This window comes from Dipodomys ordii, unplaced genomic scaffold, assembly GCF_000151885.1.
Source record: "Dipodomys ordii isolate 6190 unplaced genomic scaffold, Dord_2.0 Scaffold134, whole genome shotgun sequence".
NCBI lineage: Eukaryota > Metazoa > Chordata > Mammalia > Rodentia > Heteromyidae > Dipodomys > Dipodomys ordii.
In genome coordinates this window covers 5,005,282-5,021,297 of record NW_012267350.1, presented here as the reverse complement: position 1 = coordinate 5,021,297, position 16,016 = coordinate 5,005,282, and the positions used below count along the sequence as shown (strand labels likewise).

General features: G+C 41.0%; 1 protein-coding gene across 4 annotated transcripts in view; it reads right to left on the bottom strand.

Moving 5' to 3' along the window:
* Cask (calcium/calmodulin-dependent serine protein kinase (MAGUK family)) overlaps nt 1–16,016 on the bottom strand; it is a 343,930-nt gene that overhangs the window by 12,604 nt on the left and 315,310 nt on the right. For all 4 annotated transcript variants that reach the window (XM_013030852.1, XM_013030854.1, XM_013030855.1 and 1 more), the window contains 4 exons: nt 15,774–15,889; nt 6,559–6,639; nt 6,379–6,459; nt 2,358–2,560 (listed from right to left, as the gene is read on the bottom strand). In XM_013030852.1, the coding sequence (XP_012886306.1) occupies nt 2,358–2,560; nt 6,379–6,459; nt 6,559–6,639; nt 15,774–15,889 (481 nt within the window). The remainder of the gene's footprint in view (nt 1–2,357; nt 2,561–6,378; nt 6,460–6,558; nt 6,640–15,773; nt 15,890–16,016) is intronic.

Sequence of the window (16,016 nt, the reverse complement as noted above, 5' to 3'; positions counted from 1 at the left end):
GAAAAGGGACACAGAGAAAGCGTCCTAAGGAGAGAACCACTCTGGAACAACAAGGCTCTGTCAGAAAGTAGGTTGCTCACAGGCATAGGCATCCTAAAAGCAAGACCAGGGCCTTTCCCAGACCTGCAGTGAGTGGGCTCGGGGCAGAAAGACTTAATGGGGAGCCCAGCTGGTTCAGACATTGCAGGCATCCCCAGCTATGTGGACATACACAGCGGTCAGTGTGAGATGAGGGCTGGGCAGGAATCTGACTAGGTAGCAGAGACTGGGGCCAGAATGGTCACCAGTCCAACAAAGGGGAGCAAGCTCAGACCCATCCCTGTCCCCAGGTCCTTCAGGCAGAGACCAGGATACCTAGGGCCTGTCCTCAGGGACCAGCAGACTTGAGCATCACAGTTCTAAGAGGCAAGAACACAGAAGCAGGAGAGAAGAGTGCAGGTGAGCTCATCCAGTGGTCAGGACACTAGGGCCCTGTGTGCCTGGCTAGGGTGAGGAGTTGCTTGGGACCAAGTGCAATGGGGAAAAGGAACTGCTGTGGATGTCCTGATGAGATCAAGAGAAGGCTCTCCCACTCAGCAGTGCAGAGCAGTGCATGGCTGTGCAAGGGCAAGGGGACAGGGAGAGCTGGGCGCTATGAATGGAGCAGCAGAGGCAGCAGCGGTGGTGGTGATGGCGGTGGTGGCAGCAGCAGCAGCAGTAGCAAGTAAGGCAGAAAGCCCTTGAAAGTGGCCTTAGGTAATGCAGAGGGATCTGAGGAGCCCTGCAGCCAGCATACTGCTAGAGACATTACTACCAGCAGAAAACGACGTTCAGGTGAAGACCAGTGTGGAACCCAAGGAGAGGATGTCGAAGACCAGGACCAGGATTGAGACTTTGCCTCTAGCCACCCCTGGCCAGAAGATTTTTCCAATCCCTAGTAAGGAGGGATTAGGAGTTAAACAAAGATCAATCTATGTTACACATCATCTTACTTAGTTCTATATAGGTCCAACTTAATGGCGTAAGTCAAGTAAACTACAGTATTTATTGTTGCTTTCCTCCCTAGCCCCTAGCCAGATTTGTTGTGATTTCCAAAGCTCCAAGTTCAAGAACCCCATCAGGTGCTATAGAAATGGAAATGGATGAACTCACTGGCTATGAGTTAGGATCTCAGAGCTCTGAAATTGAGTTATAAGGTCCTCCTTATACAGACCCTGGTGATGTAAGCTTTGTCCTTGCTTTGGAAATGGCTAAGGGACCAAGGCTTATGCTATAGGCCATCAACAGGGATTTGTCTTGCCTAGGACAGTCACCTAACTAATAAGCCTCCTGATCAAGCAGAGCCTGCTTGAGGGGTGCTGGTCAGTAACTGGATTTTATGCTGAGTGAATGGATAAGGTATTTGGGGTACAGAGCTATCCTGAAAATGGGAGACCCAGGAGTCACAAAGGCACTCACAATCCTTTCTGCTACTATCCTTGATGACTATCATTCCCAAATCATTTCTCTGTATACAAAGTCCCATTTTTATCGAGTTGTTTTCTCCTCAGACATGAAAAAAATAGCTTGTTGACATTTAAAAAATTATTTAGTATTGGGGATAGAACCAAAGGGCTTTTCACATGCTGAGCCTGCAGCCTACCACTGAGCTACAACCCTGTGATGTCAAGCCTTCAGCTTTCTCTTCCTCAGGTTTCATAATTCCCACAGCTTCTTGCGTCAGCCTTATGTAGAAATCATTTGATCAGCACTGCATCCAGCTCCCCTTTGAGTCCTCTCCAAGTTCTCCATGTCTCTCCTAGTTTTAGCTCAGGGTCAGGCATCGTGCTCAGGTAAGGAGTGGCAGAAGTGGACAGCTAACATGGCTCTCTAGCCCTGCTCCCTCTGACATCTGGGTTCACTCATGCTTGTTGTCATAAAGCTAATGCAGTGTTTCATGCCCAGGCCCCAGGATCAGTTACTTGCTGGTGATTAAAATAAGATGCTGGCAGACACTTTGATGGCCCAGTGTGAGCCACACCAAAAGAGCAAAGGTGGCTGTTGTGATAACAAAGTGCCAGAGTCTCATCCTGAGAGTGGGTAATTGTAGGATTTCTGGCAGGCACAGACCTAATAAGGTACTTTACTGAGCTTGTGAGGACAAGAATCCACAGCAGATAAGAATCTGCTTAAATACATGCTGTGTGTGTGCCAAGTCCAGTGATTAATCAGTTTGCATTCTAGCCTTTTAACCCATGCAGTCTTGATTACTGATACTTTCCTGTAGCTGATGAAATTATGATGTGACCCATGACTTTCTGACAGCATTTTGGATTTTAAAATCTCAGCTTAACAGCATGCAGGCAGGATGGAGGGGATTCAGAGGGGTTGGGCATTACCTGAGGCTCCACGTCCAGTATCGCAATCAGCCCCTGCTCGTGGATCTTCCGAATGGTCTCCAGTTTTGTCCCGTACATTGCGTCCTCGTGGCTGCCGTATTCCAAGTACTCGTTATTTGAGATGTCTTGCATCATTTGGTCATGAGATACGAAGTAATAATTCTTTCCGTTTTCTTCATCTTTCTTTGGAGGTCTGGTTGTATCTGCAAAGTCCCATGTCATGACAGGTTTAAAAGGCTGAGCTGATGAGTTATGCTCCCAGTGGACCTACCCACACTCGGTTGCTGTGTGTGTGTGTGTGTGTGTGTGTGTGTCCTGGGGCTTGAACTCAGGGACCTGTGTGTGTGTGTGTGTGTGTGTGTGTTGGTCCTGGGGCTTGAACTCAGGGACCTGGGTGCTATCCTTGAACTTTTTTTTCTCAAGGCTGACATTCTACCACAAGAGCCACAGCTTCACTTCTATTTCTTGGTGGTTAATTGGAGATAAGAATTTCATAGGCTTTCCTGCCTGGGCTGGCTTCAAACTTTGATCCTCAAATCTCATTGCTTTTTAAAAGCTGAGGATTCTTCCACTGTGTGCTAGCCACATATCAAGATGATTTCTAGAACTGGGTTCTACACAGTTACCAGGGGTGAAAACAGGGGAGGTGAGACACATCCATAACAGAACCCAATTCTAAAAACCATCTTTATTTGTGTAGAGCAGATCAAAGCAGCCGATTAATTGTTTTGTTTGGTATTTCAATGTTTAGAAATACATTTCATCCCTTTATTGGTCACCATGGGAAAGATATGAAGTGACTCAAGATTAATGTGTCTCACTTGTATGCCTTAATGTAGGTAGGTCTTAAACAGAAGGGAGCTTGGCACCAGTGGCTTATTCCTATAATCCTAGCTCCTCAAGAGGCTGAGGATTCTTTTGAAAAAAAAAGTAAATAATTGAGAATAAAATAAAATGAAAAGCTCAGTTCTTCCACTGCTCTTTTCTGGCTTTTTGGTGGTTCATTGGAGATAAGAGTTTCATAGATTTGTCTGCCCAGGCTGGCTTCAAATCATGATCCTCCAAAGCTCAACCTCCTGAGTAGCTAGGATTATAGACAGATGACCAGTATTTCCTCAAAGGCAAAATAGCCACGTGTGGCTAATGGCTACTGAGTTGGATGGCATAGATACCAAATGCCCTTACTGTTACATTGGATAGGACTAGTCTACCATCTCACACAAGGAGAATGTTAAAATAGAGCAAAAGGCATCCCCTACTATAAACACAATGACTGTAGTGAGGTGTGGCCATCATTATTATAGAGGACCTAATCCAGGAAGTGGCTAAATAGCTCCTGAGTCAAATATGATCTACTCTTTAAGCTTGACTGGAACACACTCAGATATTTTTGTTTTTATTTTCTCTATAACTGCTTACTGGTACCATGGCAGAGGTGAGTAGTTGTGACAGATACTGTGTGTTTTTCAAGTCCTCAAATATTTATCACTTGGTGCCCTGAGGGAGTATATACTAAATGATATAAAAGCTGGGCACCAGAGGCTCATGCCTGTAGTCCTACCTTCTTAGCAGGTTGAGATCTGAGGACTGAAGTTCAAAGCTAGTCTGGGCAGGCTGTGACTCTATGAGACTCTTATGTGCAATTAAGCATCAAAAAGCTGGAAGTAGAGCTGTGGCTCAAATGGTAGAGTGCTACCCTTGAGCAAAAAGGTTCAGGGACAGTACCCAGGCTCTAAGTTCAAGCTCCAGGACACCCATCTCTCTCTCTCTCTCTCTCTCTCTCTCTCACACACACACACACACACTCACTCACTCCTTTCTGCTCTTATTTATGCAAGCATATATGTTTGTGTGTGTGTGTGTGTGTGCAAACAAAGAACCAGACAAACTGAGATATTGCTTATACTTTTTTCCTTTTCTGTCTTTTCCCTTTCTCCCTTTCTTCTTCAAAATCTTCCCTTCCTATTTGTTCCCTCCCTCCCTCCTTCTTTCCTTCCTTGAGCAAGGACAAATTTATGGTACTCTTTGCTTATATAAGCCTAGGCCAGTGGGGACTTCTTCTTTTCCTGTTAAGAACATTAGAACTCCCAAGTGTCCTGGAAATCAAGATGCAGATAAGTTAAAGAGGAACACTTTTCTCTAGGCACATGAACATAGTGAAATATATTGATGATGACTATCTTCAGTCACATCAGTAAGGAAGATGTATGTTATATACATCTGGGGTCAATTATTTCAAAGAGTAGACATGGTTAATGTCATCAAAGGAAAGCATTAAAACCAAGCTAATTAACCGACCATTTAAATAATATGGCAGGTTAATTGTTACTTGATCAAGAAGAAATTAGCTAACCTTGCTATACTGATGATCTAGACATAAGGGGGAAAAAAAACATTTCCAAGCATTTTCCTAGGAGATCTCAATAGCACCAACAGTGGTGGTGCCTGATGCCATTTCGTGTAATAAACCAGAGTGATTTTAAGAAGGCTCTTGGTTTAAGTGATCTTAAGAAGGCCCTGAAGTGGTCTTAAGTAGAAATAACAGGAAACAACACGACCTTGCCTGAAGAAGGAGCTAATCTTGACATTTTTCTCCTGTTGCCCTGAGGAATTATTTTCCTTTAGCTCCTCAACCCCAACCTAAGGGTGGACTTTTAGATAGCTTTGGGATTGAAAATTTAAACTTTCAAATAGTGGTGACAATAATAAAAATGGTTGTGGTAAGATGGCTATTTATCCACCATGAACTCAATGTGTCATACACATGCTCTTGAATCCTCTTTACCTCCCTGGGATTATTTCACTTTATAGTTGAGGAAATGAGAAGGTAAGAGGTAAAAAACATAACATAGAAAAGGAAAAGAAACTAAAAGTCCAAGAGGCTTGAAATTCCTAATAAGCAATGGGTAGCACACTGACCAGGTTTTTTTTTTTTTCAGTTGTGGGGCTTGAACTCTGGGCCTCTGTGCTGTCCCTGAGCTCTTAAGCTGAAGGCTAGTGCTCTACCACTTGAGCCACAGCGCCACTTCCATTTTTTTTTGTCGGTCATGGGGGCTGAACTCTGGGCCTGGGTGCTGTCCCTCAGCTCTTCAGCTCAAGGCTACCACCCTACCACTTGAGCCACAGTGCCACTTCCAGCTTTTTTCTGCTTATGTGGTGCTGAGAAATCGAACCCAGGGCCTCATGCATTCGAGGCAAGCACTCTACCACTGAGCCAACTTCCCAGCCCCAACTTCCATTTATTTTCTGGTGGTTAATTGGAGACCAGAGTCTCATGGAGATTCCTACCCATGCTGGCTTTGAAAGGTGATCCTCAGATCTCAGCCTCCTGAGTAGCTAGTATTACAGGGGTGAGTCACCGGCACCTGGCTGACCAGGTTTTAAGTAATAAGCAATCAACAATGTAGATACTGCCAGTTATTAATGGTATTATTGGGAGAATGAGGAATAAGGTTGGGACTTTTTTTTTGGTACCAGTCCTGGAGCTTTTGCTGGTTAAGTAGAGACAAGAGTCTCATGGATTTCCTACCTAGGCTGGCTTTGATATGTAATCTCTCAGATCTCAGCCTTCTGAGTAGCTAGGATTATAAGTGTGAGCCATGAGGTTCAGATTTTTCTTAGCTTATTTGCTTCATAGTTCTTTTTCTTTTTATGGTCAGTTGTGGGGATTGAACTTGGGGCCTGGGCACTGTACCTGAGCTCTTTTGCTCAAGGCTAGTGCTCTACCACTTGAGCTATAGAGCCACTACCCATTTTCTGGTAGTTAACTGGAGATAAAAGTCTCATGGACTTTGCTGCCTGGGCTGGCTTTGAACTGTGATCCCCAAATCTCAGCCTCCCAAGCAGCTAGGTTTACTTACAGTGTGAGCCAACAGAATTTGACTTCATGGTTCTTTTTTTAAATTTTTACAAATTCCTACAATGATCAGTTCTTACTTATACAATCAGAAAAACACGTAAATTACCATGCTGAAGAAGTACTAGGACAAACAGAGTTCAAAAAGGTTGAGTCATTGCTTACGTGGAATAGGGTATGCAAACCGGTCCGGGTGCTTTGTGATGAGGGTGTTTTTTATGTGTCTTCTTCCAACACCATGTGCACCTATGTTAATTTTTGAAAAGAAAGTAGACACCTTTTAATAATGCTTAAAAGATGTTATGAAGGTGAGAATAAGCTGGCCACTTAGGTAGTGGAACTTACCTAGTAAGACTAGTGTTTTCCTTTTGAATGCTGGCAGTTTTACCACTTCTTCATATGTGACAAGATCTAATTGATCAAACACTAAAAGGCAAAGATTTAGAAGAAAGGTAAACCTTTGGAATGAATCATGGGTGTGTGAATTATAATTTAGTGGCAAAATTAAGTCACATTAGGTTTTAATATTTTAAAATATGAGTTCAACTTATGAGATATGGCTTATATTTATTTAAGTTATACAGCCTTTAGGAGAGAAAATTTAAGGCCATGAAAATGCACTTTAGAACCAGGATATCCAAACATATGTTGATACATGCATAAAAGTCTAATTCTCAAGGATACTACTTTTTCATGCAGTATCCAACAAATCATATGAATTCATTCATAACCACATGCTGTTCATGTTTTTGCTACAATTCTAAGAAATCAGCAGGATTTAGTAATACTAAAAATGTCTATTAACAGTGACCAACATGAATAGAGTGTGAATGCTAGTAAAAGCAGTTGAGAGAGGTCACTTGTATCATTTCCAGAGATGGGTGACAAATACATAGTCAACTGCTCTGCAACCTCATAGTTCTTTGATTAGTGTGTGTGTGGGGGGGCGGTGTCCTGGGGCTTGAACTTTGGGCCTGGGAGCTGTTCCTGAAGCTGTTGTGCGCAAGGCTAGGGCTCTATCACTTGAGCCACAGCTGTGCTTCTGGACTTTTTGGTAGTTAATTGGAGATAGAGTCTCACAGGCTTTATGCCCTGGCTGGCTTTGAAACATGATCCTCAGATCTCAGCCTGCTGACTAGCTAGGATTGAGACGAGATACCTAGGCCAGCCTTTGATAACTTTTTTAGAGTTGCAGAAGGAGGCATGCTAGAGCCTTTTCAAAATCAAGTTCGGTAGTGATACATAAGCTTTGAAATGAACATAGCACAAATTTGTTATGACCCAGATATCTACTCGATAGGATGTCTTCTGTATGTAAGTAGGGGAACATGTTTTACTGATCCCCAAACCCTGCCAGCTTTTACATGGGCAGCTGTGTGTGTGTGTGTGTGTGTGTGTGTGTGTGAGAGAGAGAGAGAGAGAGAGAGAGAGAGAAATCAGGATGGAATGAATTATGAACGACAGTGGGAGCTCAGGAACCTTTGCAGAAGAGTGGGAGCTCTCTAATTTTTAGACTGGGAAGGAATATGTTAAAAATCATTTTCCTGCCACTTGCCTCTTAACACTCTTGAACAATTTTTAAGTAATTTATAGAAAGTTTTCTGAGTTAATGATCATTTATGTTGGAAGTTTGATGTGGTGAAATTCTCATACTCATTTGGAAATTCTCACAAGATGGCTAAAATTATGCATGTATATTTCAATCATTAGAAGTTTTTGCTACTAGAAAAAAATATGGCCAAATGATTGTTTTTAACCTTGCTCTGCCCTTGATATTTGTGATCTGCCTGTAGCAAAGAACCTTACAATGCAAAATAAGATGCTCTGGAATGCAACAGATTAGAGACAAATGAACCAAAAACATTATTCTCAAAATAGATATAAAAAAGCAAATACAATAGGTTAAAATCAGGTTTAGTGCATATTAGGTATTAGTGGGTGTTTGTGCATTTGTTTTCTTTGGATAATTTGATTCCATTAAGACTGACTAAAAGTCTTAAGAGCATATTTTCTAGCAACAGCTAAAACTGGAGAAATGTTTTCTGCATTCAGAATGGCATGCTCGCAAGCTCAAATGATACGAGACTCTTTGCAGTAGAGCAAGCTAGTTGTACAGTGGTGGTAATGGAGTGATGACAGTTATGAAAATAAAGCAGGAATGCTTATGGCCTTGCTTTCCATAACTACTGCCCACTGAGTGGAGAAAAAGTTATGCTTATGGAAGAAGTGTATCAGCAAGCTGCTATGTCTTTTTTTTTTTTTTAGGGTTGGCTATTTCTTTCCTTTTTTTTTCTAGGTCTGAGACTGAGACTCAAACTTGGTACCTGTGACTGCTTTCACTCATTGGTTAGTGCTCTACCAACTGAACCAAGCAAGCCCTGATATGTCTTTTTGCACCCTGGTCCTGGGGCTTGAACTAAGGGCCTGGGTGGTATCCCTGAGCCTCTTTGTGCTCAAGGTTAGTGCTCTACTACCTGAGCCACAGTGCCACTTCTAGCTTTTTCTGAGTTGTTTATGGGAGACAAGGGTCTCACATAGACTTTTTTGCTCAGGCTGGCTTTGAACTGTGATCCTCAGATCTCAGCATCCTGAGCAGCTAGGATTACAGGTGCGAACTACCAGTGCCCGGCTCCCTCATATGTCTTAATCTAGAAAAATAATTAAGCATAACTTGAAGGAGTGATGATGACTCACACTTTCTGAATGCTACACATATCCCTCTCCTTCCAGAGAACCCTAATCTAACACTGCTACATTGAGACTTGCCATTTGTTTTTTCGGTGCTGGCCCTGGGGTTTGAACTCAGGGCTTTGGTGCTGTTCTTGAGCTTTTTCTCTTGAGGATATCACTCTATCACTTGAACCACAGTTCCACTTTTGTAGTGGTTAACTGGAGATAAGAGTCCCATACACTTTCCTGCCTAGCTGGCTTTGAACTGTGATTCTCGGATCTCAGCCTCTTAAGTAGCTAGGATTACAGGCATAAGCCACTGGTGCCTGGCTAAGACTTGCCATTTAAAAAAGACATATAAGAATGAGTTAGATATGCACAGTCAACATCACAAACAAATGTACAAATATGTTAAACATCAGTATCTTCACCATGAATAATGAGTAGCATGAAGAGGTTATGTTGGTCTAAATGAAACTGCTACAAGGCCATAGGGTTGTGAGACAATAAAAAAGGATATTTTAAAATAAGAGATACAAGGATTATGAGGAGAGCACTTTGAGATTGAAGTTTTAAAGGTTTTAAGTTGCTTGCTGATTGCAAAAAAAGGACTTAGTAAAATGAAACCATCAAAAACACAGAGGCATAGTCATTCAACAGGTTACTTACATGCACAGAGGCCATTGGGAGTGAGACAGCATGAAAAATGTACAGGGGTCATTGAAATATGGCTTTTCATATATTAGTAAAATTAAAATATAATATGCACAAAATAAACTTTTATCATGCAATATTCTAAACACAAGGCAAATCAACCACATTAAGAAACAAACTCATCTTAATCAAAATTCAATCATATTTTTATATTAAAGGCAGTAGATTTTTACTAGCATATGAGTTGAAATTTCATGTGGGAATTTACAAGAATCCCCCCTTTAGAGACGATAGATATGGGAGCCTCTTGCTTTTTACTTTGTACCTTCCTATATTGTTTGCAGTTTCTAATTACATATGTCTGTCATTATTACTATGATGGAACCCAGACAAGTGTACTACCACTGAGCTATGCCCTCATCCCACTTTTACTGTTATTAAATGTGAAGCCCCAAGTTCAAATCCCAGTATCATCAAAGAAAAGGAACCAAACAAAATCTCCCAAATCAACTAAATTGTTTGGTAATTAGCATAACTTAAACACACTTATGAATGGTATTGTGGAACTCCTCTAGGTTCATTTAGATTTTTGTATAATAGGGTATTTCAAGATATTTTAATATCACTGCTTAGAGTTCTAACATTTAAAAAAATGAATCAATCAAGACTGTACCTTTTTTTTTAAAGTTTAAATTAGTACCTTGATCTAAAAGTGACTCTTGGGGCTGAGAAATCTCAATGCCACAAGCTGTGAGATTTTTTTTTTTGTGCCAAATGCATGTGGCTAAAGCTCTTTAATGTGTTGTGGAAAATGTATTTGCTGTAAATACTACACATACCATAATCAAATCTATTCCCAAGGATTCAGAAAACACTGCCTGGTATAGTTTGCTTATATTTCTCTGATTTCCTGGTAAGCCACTCAACATTCCAGACACTACTGTAACTACGTTTTAGTTGACATTTTTCCATAAAAACAGCTGCTAACACTGAATCCTTGTCTCAGTTTGAAAAGCTGTAAATATTTTTAACTACTGTAAAAAGCGTCAATTGAAAATGACATTGCACATTGTTAGGACTAGGGCACAGAGATAAATTTAATGCCTATGGTGGCTGAGCTGCAAATGAGGTTTAATGAAGTAGGCTAAGGGTATATGGGGATGGTAGATACTAGAGAATGAAAAGTCTATCCCAAAAGGATGTCAACAACCCAGAGTTCCTGAAAAAGAAGTGACTTGGTAGTACCACATTCCTTGTTCTTCCAAAGGAAGTAAGGGAAACAAAGCTTTATGTTAAACAACCCAATTTCCTGATGGAGTAACCTATAATTTTTGTTTGGTGCTAGTCTTGGGGCTTAAATTCAGGGCCTGGACACTGTCCCTGAGCTGTTTTGGTCAAGGATAGTGTTCTTCTACTTGAGCCACAGCTCCATTTCAGCTGTTTGGTAGTTTATTAGAGGTAAGACTCTCAAAGACTTTCCTGACCAAGCTGGCTTCAAACCACAGTCTCCAGATCTCAGCCTCTTGAGTAGCTAGGATCAAAGGTATAAGCCATTGGTGTCTGTCTTATAAAATTATTTTTAAGCACCATGCGTGAAAAAATTTATTTATGGATCAAAATCAGCTAATAGGAAGCCACTTTATGATGTGAGATAGTGGTAGGCCACATAGTTTGAACAGAATTCTGCTTTAACTAGATAGAAGGAATTTCCTGGTGATGGAAGGAATTGATTCTGGTATTTCCGTTTCTGTATGTTCAAGCTATTATATAAAGTTCTACAAACTTTTCATTCTTTATTTTTACCAGAAGCATGAACAACTTCTAAATTTGATGGGGGTTGAATCTTGCTGTCAATTTATGATGAATTCTCAAAGATTTGTAGCAGAACAAAAGCATATGGCCTTACTTTAATTTACTGAGTAGCACAGGAAGAACAAAGAGTGCATCGTAGTTTGTAATACAACTTCCAAAAAAAGCCTGAAAATTCCTTCCGAAATCTAGTTTGATTTGTGGCCCTTGGGTCCATTTGTCTTGTTCTTGGTATGAAAGATGATGCTATTTTCAAGTTCCAAAGCATCTGTCTTACTGATGGGGGTCAACAGTATTTACTCAGGCTTTTAGAACAATTCCTTATATGGTAGTTCTGTATGTTAGGATGCAATTTCATCCTAGCTAAAAGCAGAAGAACAGCTGCTCAAACACCTGGCTTCCCTTCTTGTCAATTTGATCTCTTGTAAAGTAGCAGTAAACAGTGGTCCTTCTGGACTTCATAATAAACAGATGGTAAAGCTGGCTGACAAAGGAAAGAAATCTGAAGAGATGGTGACAGGCAAGTGTATATCAGAAAGTCCATGCTACAAGTTGGTCATCTTCCCCTGACCAGAACAACTAAAGGGAGAATTTATGACACAATTCTTTTGTCAGTGAGGGAACCCTAAACACAAGACTCTGATTAGTGAACCACAGATATGCTTCCATTTCTGTCAAGAAATTTTAGTGGCTCTGAAAGGACCTTCTAGAGAATTGATACTTTCTTTTAAAGGTAGGCTCCTATGCAGAGACAAATGCTGACAGGCAGAGCAAACCCTCAAGCATGATGAAGAAGGCTCTGATGCCCAGAGGAGGTCATTGGTAAGGAAGATACTGGAGATAAACGTAGACCTTCCACCTTCCTCCCCTCTGCTGTTCTTCACTTTAAGTTTACATTAACTTAGATAGCAGTTTTAGATAAGAGGTGTAAAGTCAAAAGGCAGAAAAAGAATGCAAATTTCTTCTGGCTTCTATATCGTGAGACAGAGAGCCAGAGCCTGAGTCATGGAGGAGTTTAAGAGATCTGAGCTTCATTAAATGACACCCATTTGTCAGACTAAATTTTAGAGGAAGAAAAGGCTTTGATTGACTACCTAATTTCTCGGTTTGAAAGGCCACAGGAGCCTAAGTGGTATGCCCAAATGGCAAGGGTATGAATTCCTGGTTCTGTCTCAGGCTACCTATTAAGCTCACCCATAGTATTCGTAGGATCCATATGCACTGTCCATTTGCAATCAGAGAATGGGAACAGTGAAATCCTGGTGCTCAAAGAATGGAACCAAGCTATCACTAACTGCCAGATTGGTTGCAGATTTGTAGTCCAGGTTCCAGAGTCTCTGACTCTCCCCAGGGAGCTGGGATTACAGGAATGTATTACCACGCTTGGCACTGGCAAAATGTGTTTTTTTTTTGCCAGTCCTGAGGCTTAAACTCAGGGCCTGGGCACTGTCCCTGAGCTTCTTTTGCTCAAAGCTAGCACCTGAGCCACAGTGCCACTTCTGGCTTTTTCTGTGAATATGGTACTGAGGAACTGAACCCATGGCTTCATGCATGCTAGGCAAGCACTCTACCACTACCACCTTCCCAGCCTGGCACTGGCAAAACTCTTAAAACGAATGATTCAACTGAGTCTTTGTCAGCATTTAGAGTCTAGTTTTCCAATCAACTTGCTTAATTTTCCTCAACGCCAAATCAAAGAACACTGGCTAATTGAATCCTCAACTTTCCATGCCTTCCATTACTAAAGCATAAAATGAATGATAGATTTACAGTGGTTCCCAGCCATTTCTTTGCCTTTTAGGGTCTAAACTAATTTTTATTTTTTATTATTTTTTCCCCTTTTTGTTATTTTAAAGGTGATATAGAGAGGGGTTACAGTTACTTAAGTCAGGTAAAGAATACATTTCTTGGGGCTGGGAAGGTGGCTCAGTGGTAGAGCGCTTGCCTTGCATGCCTGAGGCCCTGGGTTCAATTCCTCAGCACCATATAAGCAAAAAGAAAAAAGCCAGAAGTGGCGCTGTGGCTCAAGTGGTAGAGCGCTAGCCTTGAGCTGAAGAGCTGAGGGACAGCGCCCAGGCCCAGAGTTTCAGGCCCCATAACCGGACCCCCCCCCCAAAAAAAAAAGAATACATTTCTTTTCTTTCTTTCTTTTTTTGGTTGGTCCTGGGGCAACTTCTGGACTTTTTCTAGTTTATTGGAAATCAAGAGTTTCATGGACTTTTCTGCCCAGGCTGGCTTCAAACTGCAATCTTCAGATCTCAGCCTCCTGAGTATCTAGGATTATAGGCGTTAGCCATCAGCACCTGGCAAAGAGTACATTTCTTTTTGGACAATGTCATTCCTTCTCTTGCTCTATCCAAGTTTGGTCAAAACTAATTTTAATATCAGCTATATGTATATATCATTTAACACTGTAAAAATTTACAACTTGAAATAAATATTTTTTTTGGTAGTGTCTCACACATGAACCAAGGGCCTTACATGCTTGACGAGTATTCTACCATGGAGCTACCCCCATCCCCAGCAGATAGATAAATGTCTCCTATTTAGGTAATATTAATACATCTCATAAGCCTGTTTGGTTGTGTTAGACTCTTTGAAGCTGATAGATGTAAGAGTACTAGATACTGGCATGTTGGGTTCTGCTGATCCTACAGTGTAGCTTTTCAAATCATACTTACAACTTATTAATTGCTTGGTTGTGTTTAGTTTATAAAACAGAAAGCTATTAGGAACTAGTGCTCTGTAGTGGTATATAATCAAAAACAAATGATACATTTCACTAGCAATAAAAGTGTGGTACCATGTAGTTAATGGGAAGGGAAAACTTTCCATGTGGATATTCATATTCATTCCTCACTAGACACCACTTCAAAAATGCTTCCTTACTGATGGAGAAGCAGGAATTCAGAGTTCCTAAATTGTTTTTCCTTGTGACTGTTAAAGCATGTTGCAGCATTCCACAGAGAAAGAAGCAGTTCATATGTCAGAAGCAGCATACTGTGGAACTAGGTATGGATGACTGAATTCACTTGATTTTTTTGGGCAACATGTTTAATTTTGGAGTTATTTCTGAAATCTTGGGAATGAATCTAATGCCAGGATTTTTAATTGCTCAGTAAAGTTCCTTATAAAAGGAGTCATACTTTAGTATTTAGTATTTAGTTATTGAAAGTCAGTATATCATACCATTTATTTTCTTTTAGCTTAAGCTCCTTCCTATGAGTGTTCTGGGAGTTCTATTGCAATCACAGATCATCCTCTCTTGGTATTCATTTCAGATTATTTTTAGTGCCGGTCCTGGGGCTTGAACTTAGGGTCTGGAAGTGTCCCTAAACTTTTGTGCTCAAGGCTAGCAATCTACCACTTGAGCCACAGCTCCATTCCTGGATTTTTTGGCTAGTTTTGGAGATAAGAGTCTCAAAGGCTTTCCTGACCAGGCTGGCTCCTAATTGTGATCATGAGATCTTAGCCTCCTGAGTAGCTAGGATTATAATTGTGAGCCACTGGTGCCTAGCTCATTTCAGTTTTCTTCTTTTTTGTGTGCCAGTACTGGGGCTTGAACTCAAGGTGCTGTCCCTGAGCAATTTTGCTCATGGCCAGCACTCTATCTCTTGAGCCACAGCACCACTTTCAGCTTTTTTGGTGATTCACTGGAAATAAGAGTTTCATGGGGACTTTCCTGCCTGGGCTGGCTTTGAACCATGATCCCCATATCTCAGACTCCTGAGTAGCTAGGATTGTAGGCATGAACCACTAGTGTCCAGCTTATATCAGTTTATAACAAAACAAGTAACCATTGAGGCTAAAGTTGAATGCAAGATTCCATATACAGAAACATACTATGGTGAGGAGGCCAAGATAATGTCATTGGTCTTCTAGGAGCTTAAGGGAAGACGACTAGTTATAGAAACCATTTAAACCAAGTTAGGAGTCATGTCATCAGTGCCCTTTCAAACCAACCATGGAACCATCTGCAGCCTACTTTTCTGTGCACCTTTGCCCTGAGAGATTTATCATGGGTTTATGTCCAAAAGTCTGGGAGAAGCCAGGATCCAATCCCAGCTAGGGAGCTAAGAATACTGGGAACTCAGGATATGCCCAAACTCTTATTTTTCAGAGGAGGACTTAGCATGTTGGGTTCCTTTTATTACTATTTTCAAATACCATTTTTATCCTATCAGTTGACTTATAGCTCTGTCAAATATCTTGTCAATAAAATGCATAGCTGGTAAATATATTAGTTGAAGGTCTCTACTTTGTTTTTAATTTTTCCCATTTTCTTCTTAAAGGTTTTGTGACTGATGAAATATCTCATAGGCCAGAATGTTTTGGATGGAGAACTCAGAAGACAAAATGTTTTATACAGCTACCTAAGGTTTAGAAATGTTTAACCCAGCCTCATAAACAGACATAATTTTCCCTACCTGCATTGTGCTTTGCCAAATATTTATCTTTGTATTGCTTCTTTTTCTTGCCAAACCAAGTACAGCTGGCCTGCTGCTCTTGTTTGGTCTTCTCCATAGCAATGCAAGCTACTCGCCTAGTAGACAAAGAAGGGGAAAAAATACCAAAGTTAATGCGACAAAGAAGGGGAAAAATACCAAAGTTAATGCACAGTTTTATGTTGACAAAGGAGAAAAAGTTATTCATTCGAGGGGTTTATATGT